Source organism: Pinus tabuliformis, chromosome J (assembly GCF_031772625.1).
Source record: "Pinus tabuliformis cultivar Carrire ecotype Pingquan chromosome J, CPIR1, whole genome shotgun sequence".
In the NCBI taxonomy this organism is placed as follows: domain Eukaryota; kingdom Viridiplantae; phylum Streptophyta; class Pinopsida; order Pinales; family Pinaceae; genus Pinus; species Pinus tabuliformis.
This window is the reverse complement of record NC_142295.1, coordinates 848,053,425-848,073,991: the sequence shown is the minus strand read 5'-3', so window position 1 is coordinate 848,073,991 and position 20,567 is coordinate 848,053,425. Positions and strand designations below refer to the sequence as shown.

General features: G+C 38.4%; 1 protein-coding gene across 1 annotated transcript in view; it reads right to left on the bottom strand.

Annotated features, from left to right (window-relative positions):
- The window catches only part of AN3 (SSXT family protein), a 64,300-nt gene extending 45,176 nt beyond the window's left edge, over window positions 1-19,124 (bottom strand). The window contains exons 1-2 of the mRNA XM_089378574.1: window positions 18,612-19,124; window positions 3,025-3,101 (exon numbers count right to left, since the gene is read on the bottom strand). Of these exons, the coding sequence (XP_089234700.1) occupies window positions 3,025-3,101; window positions 18,612-18,692 (158 nt within the window). The 5' untranslated portion in view covers window positions 18,693-19,124. The remainder of the gene's footprint in view (window positions 1-3,024; window positions 3,102-18,611) is intronic.
- Window positions 19,125-20,567: the final 1,443 nt, after the last annotated feature.

The following is a 20,567-nucleotide window of genomic DNA, read 5'->3' as shown; positions in this document are numbered from 1 at the left end:
CTTCCTCGTTGCCATTGGACTCCAGGTGGTAGCATTGGCTCCCCGATGACGAAGTTCCCGAGTTGTAGCATTGGGCTCCCCATCGGCAGATTTTCCCTGAGTGGTAGCATTGGGCTCCCCCCTGGCAATGGTTTTGGGTGGTAGCAGTGGCTCCCTGATGGATAGAGGGTGGTAGCTTGGACTCCCCAATGGATGTCAAATTATTCTTCTTTTAGATTCTAAAGTGTTCATCATATTAGCAAAGATGAGCAAGGTTGAGCAGATATAAGCAAAGACGACATTTGTTGATGAGATATTTGTGATGGGTAATATGTTGCAGTCCGTAATTTCTCCCTCGTTGAGAGGGAGTGTTAATTTTTGGCAGCTCGGGGACAAATTCCCTCCTTTGGAAAATGTTCCTCATCAAGGAAGACCCCTCCTAGCCCTTGGAAGAATTTAATTTGGTTGAGGAAAAATATATTTTTAATATGGAAACCCATATGTGCACAAAAGAACAGGTCAGCCTAAAAGAGAAAATGGACACCCTTGGATGGTTATAAATACAAGTCAAGTGACCCTCATTTGGATCATAAGCATTTTCTTCTTCTCTCTTCATTGGTTTGGCTTGCACGGGTCTAAAGTTGGTTCATGGAGATTGGTTCGTACAGGTCTAAGATTGCAGGGTCCAAAGATCACACGTGTGGATTAGGGTTTTTGGTTCACAGTGGCAGGGTTGTCACAAGAAAATTTTGGCCGTAGCCGCACGCACAAAAGTCTATCTATGCGCCCAGAACGCTTCAGCTGCACGCAGTAGCACTTGCTCTATGCGGCCAAGACTTAGGGTTTCGCCTGAAAAGAGACCACAAAATTAGATGACAGTTGACCGCAGCTTGGGAAAGTTATCTCTGATCAATATTGTTGCAAGGCTCATATTCTTGGATATTGTTTGGTTGATTTTTCTGGATAGTTTTGTGGTTGAAGATCTGGATCATTGTACTCTCTCTTTGCTGAACATTTTAATACAATCTAATAAGAAGAAGAATTTGAAATGGTTTTCCCCCTTGTGGGGTTTTGCCCTGGTCTCCAACAAATCTTGGTGTCTCTATGTGTGAATGCTTTTCTTCTATTGTTATTTTATGTTCTGCTGCATTGTTGATGATATTGTTCATTCTTCATAATTGCATATGATGTAATGATGTTATAATGTTGTGGGGTGAATTAAATTTGTAAATGATGAAATGCAATTATCTAAAGCAAAGAACAATATATAGCCCTAAGAAAAAATTAACAACTAATACTATACAAACCTTACAAAGTATGGAGACAAAGTTTAGGAAAGCACTCTGTATTATCCTCTCATTTCCATTAGTGATGGGTGCATTATTACAATAACACAATTGCTGGAACCAGGGGAACAAGCTCAGTGTATCAACTGTACTATGGCCAACAAAATTGGTAGCAATAAATTATTTTGACAAAATAATTCTCAATACGTGCCTGAAGCAACCTTCAATTAAAGCTACTCTGCAGTCTGGTCATACTTCAATTCTCAAAACTGAATTCTATCAAAAGCATTTTGATTAAATGCTCTTCTGACTTTGAAAGAGAGATTCTCCTTATAATGGAGATCTATCCTTCCATGTCCCTGCTGCTCCATTGCTCTAGTTAGACTTTCTCTTTCCTGCAAAGAAGACATATTTTCCAATGGCTCATTAAATTATCCATTCAATAGCTGAAACTTTAATGAGAGTGACCACCCATTCGTACATCAGACATGATAGTCAGTGGCACCCTTCTCTGAGAATTGTATGTGTTATCCCCCTTCCACGGATGCACTGAGTGCTTATATCAACATCTTAACAAGAAGATTCCATGCTGTCCCGGGCAGTGATACATATCTAGTGACTAGCGTGAAGTCAAAAATTAAAATAACACGGCCACAGACTCATACTTTTCACAAGAGTGTAACATTGTTTAAAAGCATAATTTATTTATCACTCGGCACCACTGGGTGTGATTACATGGTAATATAGCTTGAGGACACACACGACCCCCTAAGTAAAAGACCTAACAGTTATCTGCTACAACAAGAGTGTCACTATCACTAGCAAGAATGGAACTTGAGACCTGTGTCCATCTATTTCTCCACTTTATCATTAGATCATAAGCTTATTTCCTTCAAGGAAGCGTAACTTGTTAAGCATTTTCTTTTGAAATATTACAACCAAATGAGGGGCCACATCAAAGCTAGCATAACTTGTTGAGCATTTTCTTTTGAAATACTACAACCAAAGAAAGGGCCACATCCAAGTTAAAGATCAGATTTAGAAGTAATCTTTCATTTCTTGACAGAGAAAACAAAGACAAAACCATAGGAAGTTAAGCTTATTACACCAGACTACAACAAGAGGATTGGAAGCTAAAACCCATTTCTACTCCACTTCTCCGTGTTGCCTCCCTTTCATGAGAAGCACACACCAATTCTCGAGTAGACGGTACAGAATCATATGTAAAGGTATCAACTCCGGAATCAGTATTACTATTTAAAAGCTAAAAAAGTCACCTAGTTCTTGAAAATACTTTCAGATGACAAAGATATGAGAAAAATCCTTTCATGCTCAGAAGCCAACTTCCGAGGAAAGCATAAATCTCTGGATTTATCTTGGAAATAACAAACTCATTTAGGGCTTTTGGCATTCTTTCAGATGACAAGGATATGAGAAATATACTTTTATGCTCGGAATCCAACTTCCGAGGAAAGCATAAATCTCTTGCTTTATCTGGGAAATAGCAAACTCATTTAGGGCTTTTGACATTCATTGGCAGCTCTGATCAGTTTGGCACAACTCAAGGATAGACGCAAAAGCAATCAGGTATAGCCTATGAAGCATTTTACATTTATGAAGCAAAACATTCAGAATAATTCTGCTGCAATAATAATGTGGTGCTGAGATTGACAGTAACGTTCAGTAATAAAAACAAACTTGAAAACAATTCAAATTTTGACAACAATAGGTATAGTCAATTCAAAAAATGAATACATACTGAGCACACTCATTGAGCTTTCCGAGATTTTGGTTGTCCAGAATTGCCAGAATCAACTGCTTGTTCTCATCCAGGTACTGCAACAATGAAAAGATCAGACATTATGATTATATGCTAGTAGTTGGAGACAGTTCCAAAGCAGGGAGTTATACAGAACAAACCAGGTAAAACTGGCTGTTTCAATAAGAACTTAAATTTTGTTATGCTTGGATACCTACAATAAGCATTTCAAAAACCATTTGAACCTAAAAATTCACTCAGAAATAATGCAAATAAGAAAAGCAGAACATAGGCTCAGTAAAACAAAGAATAGCTAACTGACAAACAATGTTAGATAATGGTGACTTAAAAATGAATTAAAGGCCTTATCAAGCATTGAGCACTGAGGCCCAATGAAGAAAGAAACCCTCGCATAACATGTCGCAGCTGTGAGGGATTATTAACATCAAAAATAAATTGATGGAACTAATAAATGATGACATATAGATGGCAGGATATTGCAATGACAATGAGAACTGCCACCTAGATACAAGCTTCGTGAATGATGAGACATGGCCACCTAATCATTCGATGCAAATCTTACAGATTAATGCCAGAAATTCAATGATCCGGTTTAAGCAGAGCTTAATCTTCTATCAGTCTGTATTCGATCTCTCTTCAACTATGAAACCAATGAAACCAGTTTTTCACAGTTTGAAAGAAGGATAGTATAAACTGTTTTGGAGTTCAACATTAAACCTCAAGACATGGAAGAATTGCAAGGGATGCCTGGAAAGATAACCCTAATTCTTTGTCGAGAGGAACTCGGAAAGGGAGGAAGCAGACAAAGAGGTCTGCTGCAGGGCATGGTGGGAGGAAGGGGGGAAGGGGAGAGGGACTGGTAGGCATAAATTTAGCTATGAAGCAATTGAAGTAATGCATACCCAGCATTCCATCAGCACCATCCATCTCCAATCAGAGAACAGATCAATGCCTCACAGCAGTGTGGAGTAGCAAAGGGATCAAAGGAGACAGGTGTAGACCCAAGTCACATGACACAATGACACGGAGGACATGGAAATACGAGTGTCCGACACAAGAAACAGAGACCCTGGAAACAGGACATGAAGAACACTTATACACACACATTGATTATATATATTAAAAATATATAACAAATCAGCAAATTCCACATGCAAAAATGAAATATAGACAAAGATTCAATTTTTTTTAGAATTTAGAAACTAAAATCTTTTAGAATTTTACATGATCATGATATAAATTCAATCGTACAACATTTGCTCTTTAGCCTGTTGTTTTGCTAAAACAATGTTTTTTCAGCGTTTGAAGCTACTATTGCAACCCCACTTCTAGCAGATGGAGCACTAGCAGACCCTGAAGAAAATGGAGGGGGGCAACATTAATGGGGGCATTCCTCCCTTTCCTTTAACTTTTTCCAGCTGCCCTTGATGACTGAGCCATGATTTCTAAGAAAATGGAAGAAAATGGACTGCTGTAGGAAAAATACGTGTGTCCAACACAAGAAACGGAGACCCCATAAACAGGACATGGAGAATACCTATAACACACACATTGGTTATATATATTAAAAAATATAACAAATCAGTAAATTACACATACAAAAATGAACTATAGACAAATATTCAATTTTTTTTTTAGAATTTCGAAACTAAAATCTTTTATAATTTTACATGATCATGATACAAATTGAATCATACAATTTTTGCTCTTTAGCCTGTTGTTTTGCTAAAACAATGTTTTTTCAACATTTGAAGCTACTATTGCAGCCCCCCCCCCCCCCACTTCTAGTAGATGGAGAATTAGCAGACCCTGAAGAAAATGGAGGGGGGACAACATCATTGGGGGCATTCCCCTCTTTCCTTTAACTTTTTCCAGCTGCCCTTGATGACTAAGCCATGATTTCTATGAAATGAGGAAGAAAATGGACTGCTGTAGGAAAAATACAAGTGTCTGACACAAGAAACGGAGACCCCGGAAACAGGACACAGAGAACACTTATACACACACATTGGTTATATATATTAAAAAACTATAACAGATCAGTAAATTCCACATACAAAAATGAAATATAGACAAAGATTCAATTTTTTTAGAATTTAGAAACTAGAATTTCTTAGAATTTTACATGATCATGATACAAATTCAATCGTACAACATTTGCTCTTTAGCCTGTTGTTTTGCTAAAACAATGTTTTTTCAGCATTTGAAGCTACTATTGCAGCCCCACTTCTAGCAGATCGAGCACTAGCAGACCCTGAAAAAATGAAGGGGGGACAACATCAGTGGGGATACTTCTCCCTTTCCTTTAACTTGTTTCAGCTGCCCTTGAGGACTGAGCCATGATTTCTATGAAATGAGGAAGAAAATGGACTGATGTAGGAAAAATACGAGTGTCCAACACAAGAAATGGAGGCCCCAGAAACAGGACGTGGAGAACATTTATACACACACATTGGTTATATATATTAAAAAAAATATAACAAATCAGTAAATTCCACATACAAAAATGAAATATAGACAAAGATTCATTTTTTTTTTAGAATTTAGAAACTAAAATATTTTAGACTTTTACACCATCATGATATAAATTCAATCATACAAAATTTGCTATTTAGCCTGTTGTTTTTCTAAAACAATGCTTTTTCAGCATTTGAAGCTAATATTGCAGCCCCACTTCTAGCAAATGGAGCACTAGCAGACCCTGAAGAAAATGAGGGAGGGGGGAAACATCAATGGAGGCATTCCTCCCTTTCCTTTAACTTTTTCCAGCTGCTCTTGATGACTGAGCCATGATTTCTATGAAACGAGGAAGAAAATGGACGGCTGTAGGAAAAGTACAAGTTTCCGACACAAGAAACAGAGACCCCAGAAACAGGACATGGAGAACACTTATATACACACATTGGTTATATATATATTAAAAAATATAACAAATCGGTGAATTACACATACAAAAATGAAATATAGACAAAGATTCAATTTTTTTAGAGTTTAGAAACTAAGATGTTTTAGAATTTTACATGATCATGATACAAATTCAATCATACAACTTTTGTTCTTTAACCTGTTATTTTGCTAAAACGATGTTTTTTCAGCATTTGAAGCTACTATCACGGCCCCACTTCTAGCAGATGGAGCACTAGCCCTGAAGAAAATGAAGCAGGGGGGACAACATCAGTGGGGGCATTCCTCCCTTTAACTTTTTCCAGCTTCCCTTGATGACTGAGCCGTGACTTCTATGAAATGAGGAAGAAAATGGACTGCCGTAGGAGAAAACTTAAATATTGGTGGACAAATCTACTTGCACAGCACTTGGAATCCCTTCTAACACTACACAATAACCCTCAGCTACACTCCAAAACATTTGACAGCTCAAACCTGTCAAGTGAAATGAGCTCAAATGAAAGGAAAAATGTGTTTTGGGGTGCAGACCTATTTTAAGCAGGAAACGGTGAATGCATGTGCTGGGCACATGTTTGGTAGGTGTCCAGTGAATAGGACATGTGCGAAACATGTGTCGGTCCTCAGACATGTGTCCTCATGTATTAGTGTCTGACACATAGGATACAGGACACAAGGCCTGTTTGGAGGTGTCATGTTACTTAGGTGTGTTAGATTTTGGGTACTAGACTTAGTGCACACACACACACCAGATCTGGTAACAGCTTCCTATTAATTTTACACAGCTAATGAACTGAAACACACTGATGTGTCTAACCAGAAACAAATTTAGCACAGCAGAACTTATAAAACCAGCAATTAGATCATGCACAGTAAACACAAAATTCAACCCCAAAAACAGAATTCTTATTAGTCCTTCAACAAGAATCTCGAGCTCCCTACAAAGGAAAATCGCCCTGGAAGAAATTACATATACAACAATTACCTTGGATCTGATCCAATGGATAAAGCCCTAGACCCATTCTCGATTTGGCTGATATGGATCTCCTTTGTTGCTCTGTGCTCTATCCTCAGACCCAGCACAACTGAGTATCTCACTCAAAGCAAACCTGCAATATTACTCATGCAGATCTCTTGCTTACTTGAGAGAATCTCTCTCTCAATGTCTTGTGCCCCTACACGTCTTTGTGCTCTTGCCAACAACAAACCCTCCTGGCCTCTTTGCTGTCAACAGGCTCTGCCGGCCTTCTGCAAGCCTTCTTGGCCCTCCACGGGTCTGAGGCCTACTCAAGCTTCTCCTCCACCAGATACTCTCTTGCCAACCACCCTCCATAGGCTCTCTCAGCTCTCAAGGGGTCTGAGGCCTACTCAACCTTCTCCTCCACAAGATGCTCTCTTACCAGCCACAAGAATGAATCGCTCATCCTTGTACTTAAACTTTTCCAAAGGGTGCAATACCATGAGTCTATGGGTGCAAAGCCCCATCACTTAACCCACTTGCCCCACACGTGAGAATACTCTCGATGCTACCCAAAACATCAACACTCCCTCTTAGCGAGGGATGTATTCTCACAACACCACCTAGAAGTGGCTCTACCTTCGAACCTGGAACACATTTCCACCCTTGATCCGCTACCACAGTTGCTTCATATGACACAAAAGCAATTCCCACTATAGGATAGGGACCCTTTTTCGAAGACATCTCGCGCCTGAGCATCATGCATGGCCATCTTGTACCATGACTTCCTGAACCTAAAGGTTGTCTTCCTCTGAGTTGTTAACTCCCTCTGAACACGGACTCCCTCCTCAGCCTACTTATTCCCTTTAACTCCATATCGCATGCCTTCTCAACCCTCAAGGTCTCTGCTTGACATTCACTCCAAGTTTCTCACTTGGATCTCCATGTTGAAGTTGTAACTAATGTTAGTTTTCATAATGTAATGTAAAATAATCATTGATATATTTATTATATTCATTATTATATTTATTTTTGGTCAAAGCATGTTCTTCATGCTTATTGAGTCAAAAAGAGTCAAAAATAATTTACTATGAGTCAAAGAAAAATGTACTTGAGTCATGTCCCTTTTGGACTTGTAAGAAAAAAATTTTGAATTTTATTTTGAGTCAGTAAGTCCACAACATGTCTAGTCGGTCCTCTCCTTGGAACAAGCCGGCATGGACGTCCAAGAGCAACTTATTTGACCCTCCTAGACAACTATATATAAGAGGCAATTTGACTCATTTGAGAGATTATTCATTCACACACAAGAAGTACATTTGAACCATGCGAAAGAGGACAAAAAACTAAAGTCAAAGGAGAGAGAAATAAAGTCAAAGAAGAGATAATTTTGCTTGACCGAATTTCAAACTTGAAGGCCGCATTTTTTTGTGCTACTGCAAGCCTGAAATTTCAGGAATTGACCAGATTTGGTACAGTTTGACTATCATTGACTTTGATATTGGAAGTGACTTGGAGGAGGGTTTGACTTGGTATTTTTGGTGGCAGTTTTGGTCTTGGTCTTGGTCTTGGATATCTCATTTTTCTTTGATTCTATAAGAGAAGGATTGTTGGGTTTTCCCCCTTGTGGAGTTTTGATTCTATAAGAGAAGGATTGTTGGGTTTCCCCCTTGTGGAGTTTTGCCCTTACTTAGAGCCTAATTTTGTTATCTCTTGTCTTTTTGTTTTTCTTGAAAGATTGAACATTTGTATAATTGCTTGACGAAGAACGCATAAGAAGTAATAAGAAGAGATTTAACATTCACAAGTAATTATCAAGACAGATAAATCAAGCCTAATCCTACTACACTTGATTTCTCAACACTCCAATGGTTACCTCAGCCCTCTGACCATCTCAATACTACCTTCTTGGCCCCTCTCCTATCACGGGAATAGATTTGGCCCTTACTCAACCCCTTTAAGCTCAAATCTCTTCACACCTAGATCATAACAAATCTCTCATTCTCTTGTGTTGATCTCCTCTCAAGATCTTAGCACATATGATGAATGAATCTCTCAACCATTTCTCTCTATCTATGCACCAAGCTGCAACTGTGCACAAGTCCTCATGTGAACAATCTACTCCATGTCTCACTAGGCCTGTTGATCCTGACATTCACGACCCATACATGCAATATCCATACTTAACCAACTCTCTTGGCATGGGTCTTCAAAACACTCCTCTGCCTACAACAATTCCTACAGCTCCCTCTCAAAGCTATCGCTTGTACAAATCTCAAATCCAACTACCTTCCTTAGAGACCAGATCTAGTAACAACTTCCTATTAACTTTACACTGCTAATGAACTAAAACATATTGATGTATATAACGAAAAACAAATTTAGCACAACGAAACTTATAAAACCAACAATTAGGACATGCACAATAAACACAAAATTTAGCCCCAAAAATAGAATTCCTATTAGTCCTTCAACAAGAATCTAGAGCTCTCATACAAAGGAAAATGGCCCTTGAAGAAATTACATATACAATAATTACCTTGGATCTGATCCAACAGATCAAGCCCTAGACCTGTCCTCGATCTAGTTGATCTAGACCTCCTTTGTTGCTCCTTGCTCTTTCCTCAAACCTGGCACAACTTAGTATCTCACTCATAGCAAACCTACAATATTACTCATGCAGATCTCTTGATTACTTGAGAAAAACTCTCTCTCCACATATCATGCCCCCACATGTCTCTATGTTCTTGCCAACAACAAGCTCTCTTGGCCCCCTTTGCTATCAATAGGCTTCGTCAGCCCTCTACAGGCCTAAGGCCTATTCGGCCTTCTACAAGCCTTCTTGGCCTTCCACAAGTCAAAGGCCTACTCGACCTTCTCCTCCACAAGATGCTCTCTTTCCAACCACCTCCCACATGCCCTCTCAGACCTCAAGAGGTCTAAGGCCTACTCAGCCTTCTCCTCCACAAGATGCTCTCTTGCCATCCACAAGAATGAATCACTCACCCTTCTACTTATATTTTTCCAAAGGGTGCAATACCAATGGTCTATACGATGGGTCATCAGAATACCATGGGTCTATACAATGAGTCATCAGAATACCCTAGCTCTATGGGTGCAAAGCCCCATCACTTAACCCACTTGCCCCACACTTGAGAATACTCTTGATGTTACCAAAAACATTAACAAGATGTAGACCCAAAAGGCCACCCTTGGTTCTTCTTTGCAGATCTTGATGATAGGCAAGCAAGAAAAATGACAATGTAGAAATTGATTATGAGTGGTTTGGTTAGTAAAGGATTTACTTGTTTGAATCGTTGGAAACTTAAGTAGCAACATTGCAAAATTGAAGGAGAAATACAAGGCAAACGAGAATAAGAATCCTAATCCCTGTACTCCAGAAAAGGAAAAGCTAGCGATCCTCAAAAAATTCTAGGTGTTAGAAGATCAGGTGGAATCTCAACTAATGATGAGTATCTCCTACACAAGATGGGTGTCAAGAAAAGCAAAGGGCTTGTTACAACAAAATATAGCACCCCCAAATGAGGTAAAGTCCCAAGCATCAAAGGTGTAGTCTTGTGCAACTTGAGAAGGCTAGCCACTGTCACCATAGCTCTTCTCTCCCTTCTAGTTATCATCAAATATTAGGTAAGCTATAGTATCCAGTTTACTTCATAGCCTATCAAGTCTATCATCACCAACTTAGATAAAGGATCTACTTTAATACCTTGTCAGCTAATTATGACATGATAAATCAATCTTGGAGAGCTCAATTTGCCACAAATCAACTCAACATAAAGGTGTTGTTTACTAGTTGAATTCTTTCCCAATCAACAACTAGATATGATAGATGAAATCAACTTGCCTCTCATCATAAAATACTTTAAGATAGGTTGTGAGATAAAAGAACTCATTTGATCCCTTCCACCTCTTGAATTTCCATGATCTTGGGTCTACGATAGAATCTTAGAATCTCTGACGGTACCAAACCAAGAATCTCAACAAAGCTACTTTGCACAGTGGAACATTATAAAGCAATAAATCACACATGCACAAGTATAGACAACTTTTTACAAATTTCAACCAAACTCTGTTATATTAATCAACATATTATACAACAGTCTAGGGTTCCCATAAAAGGGATAATGGCCCTCAATTATCCACAAGTACAAGAATACAACATACACTGACAATCTCGCTACAGTCTTTATGTCATATCTCATCTTGTCGGTCCTTCGCTCTCATTTTGCTATCTAGTTGCCCCTTAGTCCATCAAAGGACAACACATAGAGTCTCCAGGAGGGTTGCCACCTATCACTGCTGCAAGTCACTTCTGCTTCAATGAACACGGGTTGATCCAATCTGCTCTTCTAGGCTGGCCAACACTTGAGCTCCAATCTGCCTTCTAGTAGCTTCTTTTGTCCATCAAAGAGCTACACATAGGCTCAACAACTTCACCCAAACTTCAGCTATCAAACTCCCTTTATCACTGCTTGTCAAGGGCTACTTTGGGTTGCCAACACACTGCCCTCCACCAGTCCAATGGCACCCAATCCTTCACTGTAAGATCTACTCCTTGTTGAGGTTTCCAACCACCCAAGTCAACCTCAAAACATGGCTCCCACAGGCTGCAACAATTGTCCAAACACTAGGACTGATCCTCCAACATTCAACCCTACACAAAACACATCAACCATACATATCTCATATCATAAAGTGTTGATGTAGATTGTTGTCCTTGGTTGTTCCTGGTTAGGGCACCTGGCACATTGCAACAACCCTATTAAATTAACCCAATCAGCCCTCAAATGTTGTAACTTCCTTTCACAGTGGTCTCCCAACGCAAGGCTATAGGTCTGGGCTAAAATCAACCCCCAAACAGACCTTCTAACACCCCTGTACACCTGCAACTTCTTTGTAATCCTTACAACAAAGCTTAGGCTCCCTGTACATGTGTTTTTAGGCCTGTGACCTTCTTAGGAGAGACACCCCACACAAAAGCCATCACAAATAACCTTCAACACTTGCCTTTTTCCTTGTGGTTGCTCCTAAGGTAACTCGAACCTGTAATGGAAGAAGAATCATGCCAAAACCCAACCCTTTCTCCTCCACGTCTTGTCCTCCACACCTACACTACCTTAGATGTGTTTACACAAGGGATGAATGCACTTGGATGAGTAAAAATGATCACATTCACCTTGTATTTATAGAATTTACAAGGGTCTCAACGAATTAGTGAAGAGACATGACTTTTGGCTAATTTCACTTCAAGCCTACATGACTTGAACACCAAAAATTCATTGTCAACTTCAAACATTCAAAACTCGTCTTCTACAACTCGGATTTCAACGATTTTTGTTGTGTTGGATTCTCCTCGCCATCCTCCATCCATCACATGTAGAAAATGCTCCATAGTTTTGGCCCAAACATCGATGGGTGCAAAACCTGAACCTTGGGTTCCAAGCCCACAAGTGACTCTTGTGGTGCTCCACCCTCCAAACCCCGAACCCTAGGGCTTGGAGTACCTCCCGAAGCTACTCAAAAATCGACACCGCCAACTTAGATAAAGGATCCAGTTTGATACCTTCATCAACTAATTGTGTATTTAACATTCGGTACATTGAACCTTCAGGTGTTTGCTAAAAAATACGATATGAAAATTAGTCTTCAAGGGCTTAATTTGCCACACATCAACTCAATAGCAGACCCAGACATTTAAATCCAGAGGTGGGGTAAGGCATGTACGCCTTTGTAAACTAAGCAATCAAATCACTACATAAAGGGGGTCCTTTTACTCACAAAAAAGGGGGGGCTCTTACATCAATTTGGTGTCTAGTCGTGACCTTAAAAAATACATTATTATGATTACTATTATTATTATTATTACTGTTATTATTATTATTATTATTATTATACAATGCAAGGTAGCCAAGGTGCATAGGTGCAGGTACAAGTGCACTAATTTTAAAATCTAGGTGCACAAAACTAAGAACTTATAAATTTAAGCCCTTAGGGTTAGCTTATTTGGTCAAATCGCATTGCGAAAGCACCTCACCATTGGGAGGTCATGGGGTCAATTCTCTTCAACGACCTCAAGGTTAAGCTCTGATTAGTTTCACCGATGGGATGTGAATCGTGATCCCTCCAGGTGGATCTGGCTGGATTATCCTCAGGAAAAAAAGACCTTATAAATTTAAAAATTAGCATTAAACCTACAAAATAATATTAAATATGCTAATGACAATGTCACAATCACATTTCCAATTCAATATTCATGATTTTATTTTTAAATTTTCACATTGGCCAATTCAAACTTAAATACTCTAGCACAAATTTAAAATTTATAAATAACCATAAAACATGATCAATGGCATTTGCACATGAGACATAAATCAACATTGACTAGTTTGTAATCAGTAACGCCAACAATCAAGATGTATTCATGATTTGCATCCTCTAGATCCTCAGACATGATGTCCTGTAAGTACTCCACCATCCTAGATCCATCTTAACTCTAGATCTATCAAGCGTCGAGAGAGATCAAATCTCTCAAGGTGCAAAACTTCCTTCAAGTTTTGCACCTCGAGAGATTTGATCCCTCTCAGAGCTTAATAGATCCAGAGTCAAGATGGATCTACGTTGGTTTAATTATTAATTTTATTTTTTTAGTTTAACTTTTATTTTTATGTAATTTCACCAACTCAAGATGTTTTAATTAATAATTTTATTTTTTATTTTCATTTTTTTATGTAATTTGACTATGTCAAAATTTTTAGATAACATAATATAACACGACATTACAACATCTCTTTCATAATGGGATGGAGAGTGTCTGTCAGCCCAAAAATATAATAAAATTAAATTTAAAAAAAAAAAAAAAAATATATATATATATATATATATATATAACTAACATCCCCACCAGGCAGAAACTATTCTTTTGGTGCATCCTTAAGGGTGTAGTTCCCACGGGGGAATACCTCATGAGACGCGCGGTCCATGGACCGTCTTGGTGCATCCTGTGTAGACAGTCAGCCGAATCGCGCACGCACTTATTTCTTCAATGCTCTGTTTTGTCGCACATTTGGCAAGCAATTTCCACTGATATACAATACACCGGTAAATGGGAGGGTGTTGATATAAATCAAACTTGGGAGACTTGGTTCCATCAGCACAGGAACTCAAAACTGCAAAGCTTGCCCATCATCACCTGTTGGTACCTCTGGCTGGCCCGAAACCGTTTGACTTTCGAGGATAAACCGGTTCATTGGCCGCATCTAATTGCTAAGATCATATCAGCCTACAATGAAACTCCTGAGCCACCACAGCCAAAGGTCCGCCGACCCCGTGACCCTCCACAAATCAATCACAACAGCCCATGGGCTTATTTCGATGGTGTTGCCCAACAGCAGGGATGTGGAGGGGGCTTTCTCCTCTTCATAAACGAACAGCATTTCTATAAAGCAAAGCTGGGTTTGGGAGCTGGTTCTAACAACTTCGCTGAGCTCATCACCCTCCGTCATCTTCTTCATTTTGCATTGAGCCACAATTGCTTGCACTTAAACATATATGGGGATTCAAAGATTGTCATAGATTGGTTCAATAATAATTCTGCTTGTCATTCACACACACTCAGCAGCATATTGGATGAAATTAAATTACTGAAGGATCAGTTTAATGACATCACTTGCACTCATATCTACAGGGAACACAACAACAGTGCCGACCAACTATCCAAGGAGGCTACGACACTTCCCAGAGGCGAGTGGATGATACAGGAGCAGCGAGGTACAAATGCATATCAGTACTACCACCGCCCATACATAGATGCACAGTATCATAGGGCAGCCAGCCCATGAAAAACTGATATGAACAGATATTTTTTGAACAATTTTGTATATAGCTGATAAATATCATAACTGATAGCCCTGCGTGGCAATATGTATATATGACAAATATAGAACATCCTGCAAGATGATTTTTGCTTTTTGATAGACAGTAATAGAAACTACAGCTACCCACATGTGTGGTGGAAGAACATATAGCATATGCAAAATGCATCTACAACATGTAATTTTTCCAATCAATGAAAGATTACGATTTTTCCAGTGGGAAAAAATAAATATATATATATATATATATATATATATATATATATATATATATAATATTTTGACCGTGAAATGAGAAGTGGTTTTTGGGCATGTGGTATTGATGAGCCAACGATTTTTCCAGTGGGAAAAAAAATATATATATATATATATATATAATATTTTGACCGTGAAATGAGAAGTGGTTTTTGGGCATGTGGTATTGATGAGCCATGGTATTGGCCCATAGTATGTATCATTAATAATATCCATGGTAAATTGAGGTGAGTATTCATGGTTAAAAATCTTGTTATTGTAAGTATTATTTTGATTGTGAAATGAGAGATGATTTTTGGACATGTGGTATTGATTAGCCATGTATCGGCCTATGGTATGGTATAGTTAATAATACTCATGGTAAAGTGGGGATGAATATCCATGGTTAAAAATCTTGTTATATTATAAGTATTAAGTTTTTATGTCCTTATTAATGAAATTTAAATATGGCTACACAATTATTATTTTAATTTATATGGTGAAATGAATCTTAATTTATAGCAACAATTTATATCTTATATATTTTAATGTGATAGAGGTGTAGATATATCTCAAAAATAATTATAATATTTTTTCTTTTAGATTTAATCAAAAAAAATATTATAAAATTACGTTCAAATTAAATATTTATAAAATATTTTGATTGTGTAATGAGAGATGGTTTTTGGGCATGTTGTATTGATGAGCTATGGTATTGGCTCATGTTATTGTAACAAAGTCTATTACAAATTAAAAATATCTATGGCAAAGTGGACGTGAATATCCATGGTTAAACATATTATTATATTGTAAGTAATAAAGTTTTTATGTGCTTATTAATTGAATTTAAATATGGTTATAGAATCATTATTCTATTTTATAAGGTAAAATGGATCTTAACTTATTGGTGCTACTTATATATTTTATATATTCTAATGTAATATGTATATTATGATTTTCTTTTATCCAAAAAGCTATTCTTAATTTTATTACTAAAAACAAAATTACAATGTAACAAATTGAATTTTATTATTTTATTACTTTTCACTTTCTACGGACATTACAACATCTACCCCATACTAGGCTCTATATTACTTTTAAACGACATGTAAATGTTTACCAATCAATCCTTTACATATTATAAATTGTACAAATTAATATAAATTCAACATATTAAGCCAACATGTAAAATTGTTGACAAACTTTCTTATATTACACCTACACATCACCCCTATACTGGGTTGTAGAGCACCTCTGGATGCAACAAGGCCATCTTGTTGGCTCTCATCTTACAAACATATACCATCATATGTGAACAGGTCCCATTTCTTAGGATGTTTAGAGTGAAAATATGAAGGGCACTATGAATGTAAACTATTTTATTTTCCTTCTTAGATCACAATTAATTTCTCTGCACCAAATGAACCAAACCATAAGTACTCTGATTCCTCTCACTGGCTACTTATGAGTCATGGCTTTATGAGAGTAATCATAGATAAAATGTTTGATAGTTCTTTAGGCATGCGCACAGCATAAATTTGTTACCAGTCTATTGGATCTCTGCCACAATGTTTATCACACAAAGTCTCAATTGTGACAAATTCCCCTCACCCGCATGAAAATTCAGCAATTAAGTTCAGATAAACAATGTTTCCTCAGGATCTGGACCATAAATCTTATTTACTATTGTTTAAATCCATTCTTGACTTCTTTGTCACTGGAAGGATGTCTCATCTTTGCTTGTTCAATACATAGTAGTGAGATTCAGCGATATTGGACCTTTGCTGTAAGGAAATTCGGTAGCAATATGAAATTCAGAGAATTTTGCATGCAATACAGATATGGTATACCTCATTACTTTGATAACCCGTGGGCTCATAAACCCAGAAAAGTAGCCTAAAACCCCGAAAAAATTTATTTAAACCAAGAAAGAACCTCAACTTTAAAGACTTGCATATATAAACCAAATCACTAAGTTTTCAAGAAATGAGGTTTTTCTGATCTATTTTGCATTCCGGAGGATGAAATTGTTCTAAAATTTGAAACAAAATGTATGTGTTCATATCTATGAGATGCATACTTCTGCGTTGGAGCCATACTTGGGGTTTTCCATTATATTTTCAAATTTGTATCCGTTTTTTAATCTTGCTACTACGGTTCAATATCACACCATTTTGGATTTGAAGCTTGAGATGCCAAATGAAGAGGTCTGATTGAGTTTGTTTTCTAACCCATGCGTCAATTGTTCTAATTGTGAATATAGGTTGGATGCAGTAATCCTTAAACATTGTAAACCTAATGCTCTCAGAACCCTATCCTCTCACACAAACTCAATTTCTTCATATAGTTCACCAACATATGGATCTTTATATCTGCATAGCAAATCATATCACATCTTCGTTCAGTGAAATAGCCGACAGATTTAACAAACCAGGGATGTTCCCCTACATTCTTTCATGGAACCCAATTTGTATTTCTTCAAGAAGTCGGGGTGTGTCATCCTGCACCTAGGCACTAAAATATACAAGGCTGACAATTCCTAGAATTGAATGACAAGCTTTGTAGAACAGGAAGGCAGGTGAGGAGTATATTAATATGTGACAGGAGAGTAACATAGCTTCCAAAATTTAGACTTCCTATAGAGGGATAGTAGGTGAACAGCATTCAAACTTCAGAGCCGAGTGGCAATGCTTGCAAACTAACACATACTTAAAGGAATGGTATGCCAGCAGTTCTGAAACTAAACTCATGAACCTATAGGCAGTACCTAGTCTTATAAAACAGAGAGTTAAAATCACATGTCAGTTACAAGCCAAATTCAAGCCATTTGTGATGGCATGTGCATAAACACAAACCCAGTTGTAGGCATCTCTTGAATGTTCCAAAGCGCGCTAAAACTTTAGCATCCCCACATCTTAAGCTAGTGCATACCTCCTTTACCGTACCTTTAAAGGAAATTCGTCCACTCCCTTGAAGGCGTGTAAAGGCATACTAATGGACTTTTACAACCCAACCCCCATCCCTTCTTCGTAAGCAGCTTTTTTCTATTTTTTTGGATGGTTATATTCTTGGATCTTTTCAGGGAGAGTCATATAGAGAGTTCTTTAGGCCAATACCGCTATGAGCAAAACTGTAAGCCACTGAGCCATGATAATAAAAAATCGTAAGTGGCCGAAGCGGACCTCCAAGCCACCATGACTAAAAAAAAAAAACATCTCCCCTACACACATATTAAATATTGAAGTCCCATGAAAGCTACCTCCACATGGACCCCAATGGTACCCTACATAACAAAATTGGGGTCACAGAGGACCCACCCCACTGCCATTAGGCGTCTTCACGTTGTACACAGATGGCATGCTTCAACCTACGGGAAACGAGGTTTAGCATTATAAACCCCAACATTGCGTAAAACACTAACCCCATTAAACCCTAGCTAAGGCGTCCTGAACCCTAACACCATCGAATCTCTGGGGGGTCCGCTTGTAGAAACATTCTAAATCTTATCTTCTCAGATCTCTGTCTTACTGTTATATATGAATGAATGAAAAGAAAGGGCCATGTACTATGAATAAATATACCTTCTGGATGTGATCAGTGGTGATATTGTTGGAGGCGTAGGCCGCCATCATGGGCTGCATTTGCATGAGGTGCTGCTGCATTTTCCCTTCCCTTCTGTTGCTGCTGCTTCAACTATCTCTCTTACGCTCCTCCTCCTCGGGCTCTGTGGTTGTTTCAGATTACAATGGCGTTATGGTCACATGGGGAGCTTAAATGCGGGGAGGATACTTAGAAGAAGAGCGGTCCCGGTCATATGGAAGGAAGGCGACGAGTCTCAACTTCATTTGGTGTTGGGTTCGCAAGTACAGCATCAGGGCGTCAGAGATGGTCAGGATTACTCAATACGCGAAGTTGTGATAAAGCGAGAGTCGCAAGTAATCGCCAAATTTAGCTGGGAGTTCAGACCCGGAAACAGGGGAGCTACTCGGTGTGGCTTTTGCGGCCGTCTCTGTGCATTTAGAGATTTCTTTCGTGTTTCGCGACCTTCGCTAGAATTCCAATTGGTGCCATGGATTGAAATCCTATTACCATATGGATTTTCAAGGGAATGTTGCAATCTAACACTTTGGTTAAGAACTGATATCACATGTAGTTGGTTTTGATTTTAATTTTCTCTCATGTTTGTTGATTTTGTTGCTTCTTCCTTCACGGAATTTAATGGTTTGAATTTTTATTAACGACGTAAGTGTTTTGTTAAATTTGTTATTTTTTTTGGGTTGGGATAAAAAAGCGTACATTCATATGTCAATAGTTTTATGTTTAATGAATATCTTGTTTGTAGATTTACAATTTCTCAAATACCTTGTTTTGAAATTTTAAATTAAAGTTTTATATTTATATAAAGTTAATTTTAAGTTCTGGATGGGGTGTCCCGGGTGTAAGCACAGATAGAATGGGATTTGGGACTCAGTGTCTACTATCATCAAGTTTTTAAGTTTGTATTTATGATGGGAGGATTTAAATGGAGTTTCGCATGGATGAGCATGCAACATCACAGTTGGTGAAGGGTTTATGTTAATGTTTTGAGGGGCAACGAATTTATTTGAGGTGAGAGTGAAGGAGTCGAGGTAAGGTTCTCAGTTTCTTGACACAAGTTTCCTGCAAAGGAAGCGTGCGAGAAGGTCTTGGTGTTGTGGGTAGCGAAGGCTTGGTCTAGGTGACAAGGAAGTAAAGGCATTCTTATCTTCTAGAGCGTGGTTGTGCGGGTTGTTTGCGATGCATGGTGTCGTTGGCTAGGTCCTTCTTTTGTCTCTATTGAGTTTTCTGTTTAGTTACTCCAGAGGGTCATCTCAAGAGTCTTGAGCATATTGCTCTTTGTAGGAATTGCCTTCTTGGGTATGGGGGTAATGTCGTGCATGATGTTTTATTTTGGTGTTGGGGCTTGTCTCAGGTCTTTTGCCCTCGATGTGAGGTGGCTATTGCTAGCTTTAGCTGGAATTTTCTGTGAATGTTGGTTTGGGTGGGTTTATTCGTGTGGCGAAGCAAGTGTTGGGTGTGGGAATTGTGTATTTGTCTAGTTTCTCTTGGGAGTCAAATTCTTTTGGCCATGAGGCGGTGTTTTCCTTGTTCAATGGTCAAGGGTGAAGAGTCTCTAGTTCAAGAAGCATTTTCCTCTTCCCTATCTGGTGAGTCTTCGTCTGAGGTCAAGTTTGTTGTATGGTGTTATTGTGACGAGCTTGTTTGCTAGTTTCCCAGTATTGAAGTGGGTGGGTTGAGTCGATTTGTGTGTCCTTTTGTAGGTAGAGGTAATGCTTTCAGAGATCTGATTCTCCACCTCAAGACTCGACGATGCCACCAAGGCAAGGGATGAGGAGTAGGAGGGGAGGGGGTGGTAGAGCTCAACCTAGGCAATGAGTGGAAAGGCTCTTCACCTATGATTCGGTGGCAACTTATTTTAATGTAGTGCCACCTGAGACGCAACAGGAAATTAGCGAACTAGAGAAGAAAGTGGGAGAGGAAATAAAGTCCCTCTATTA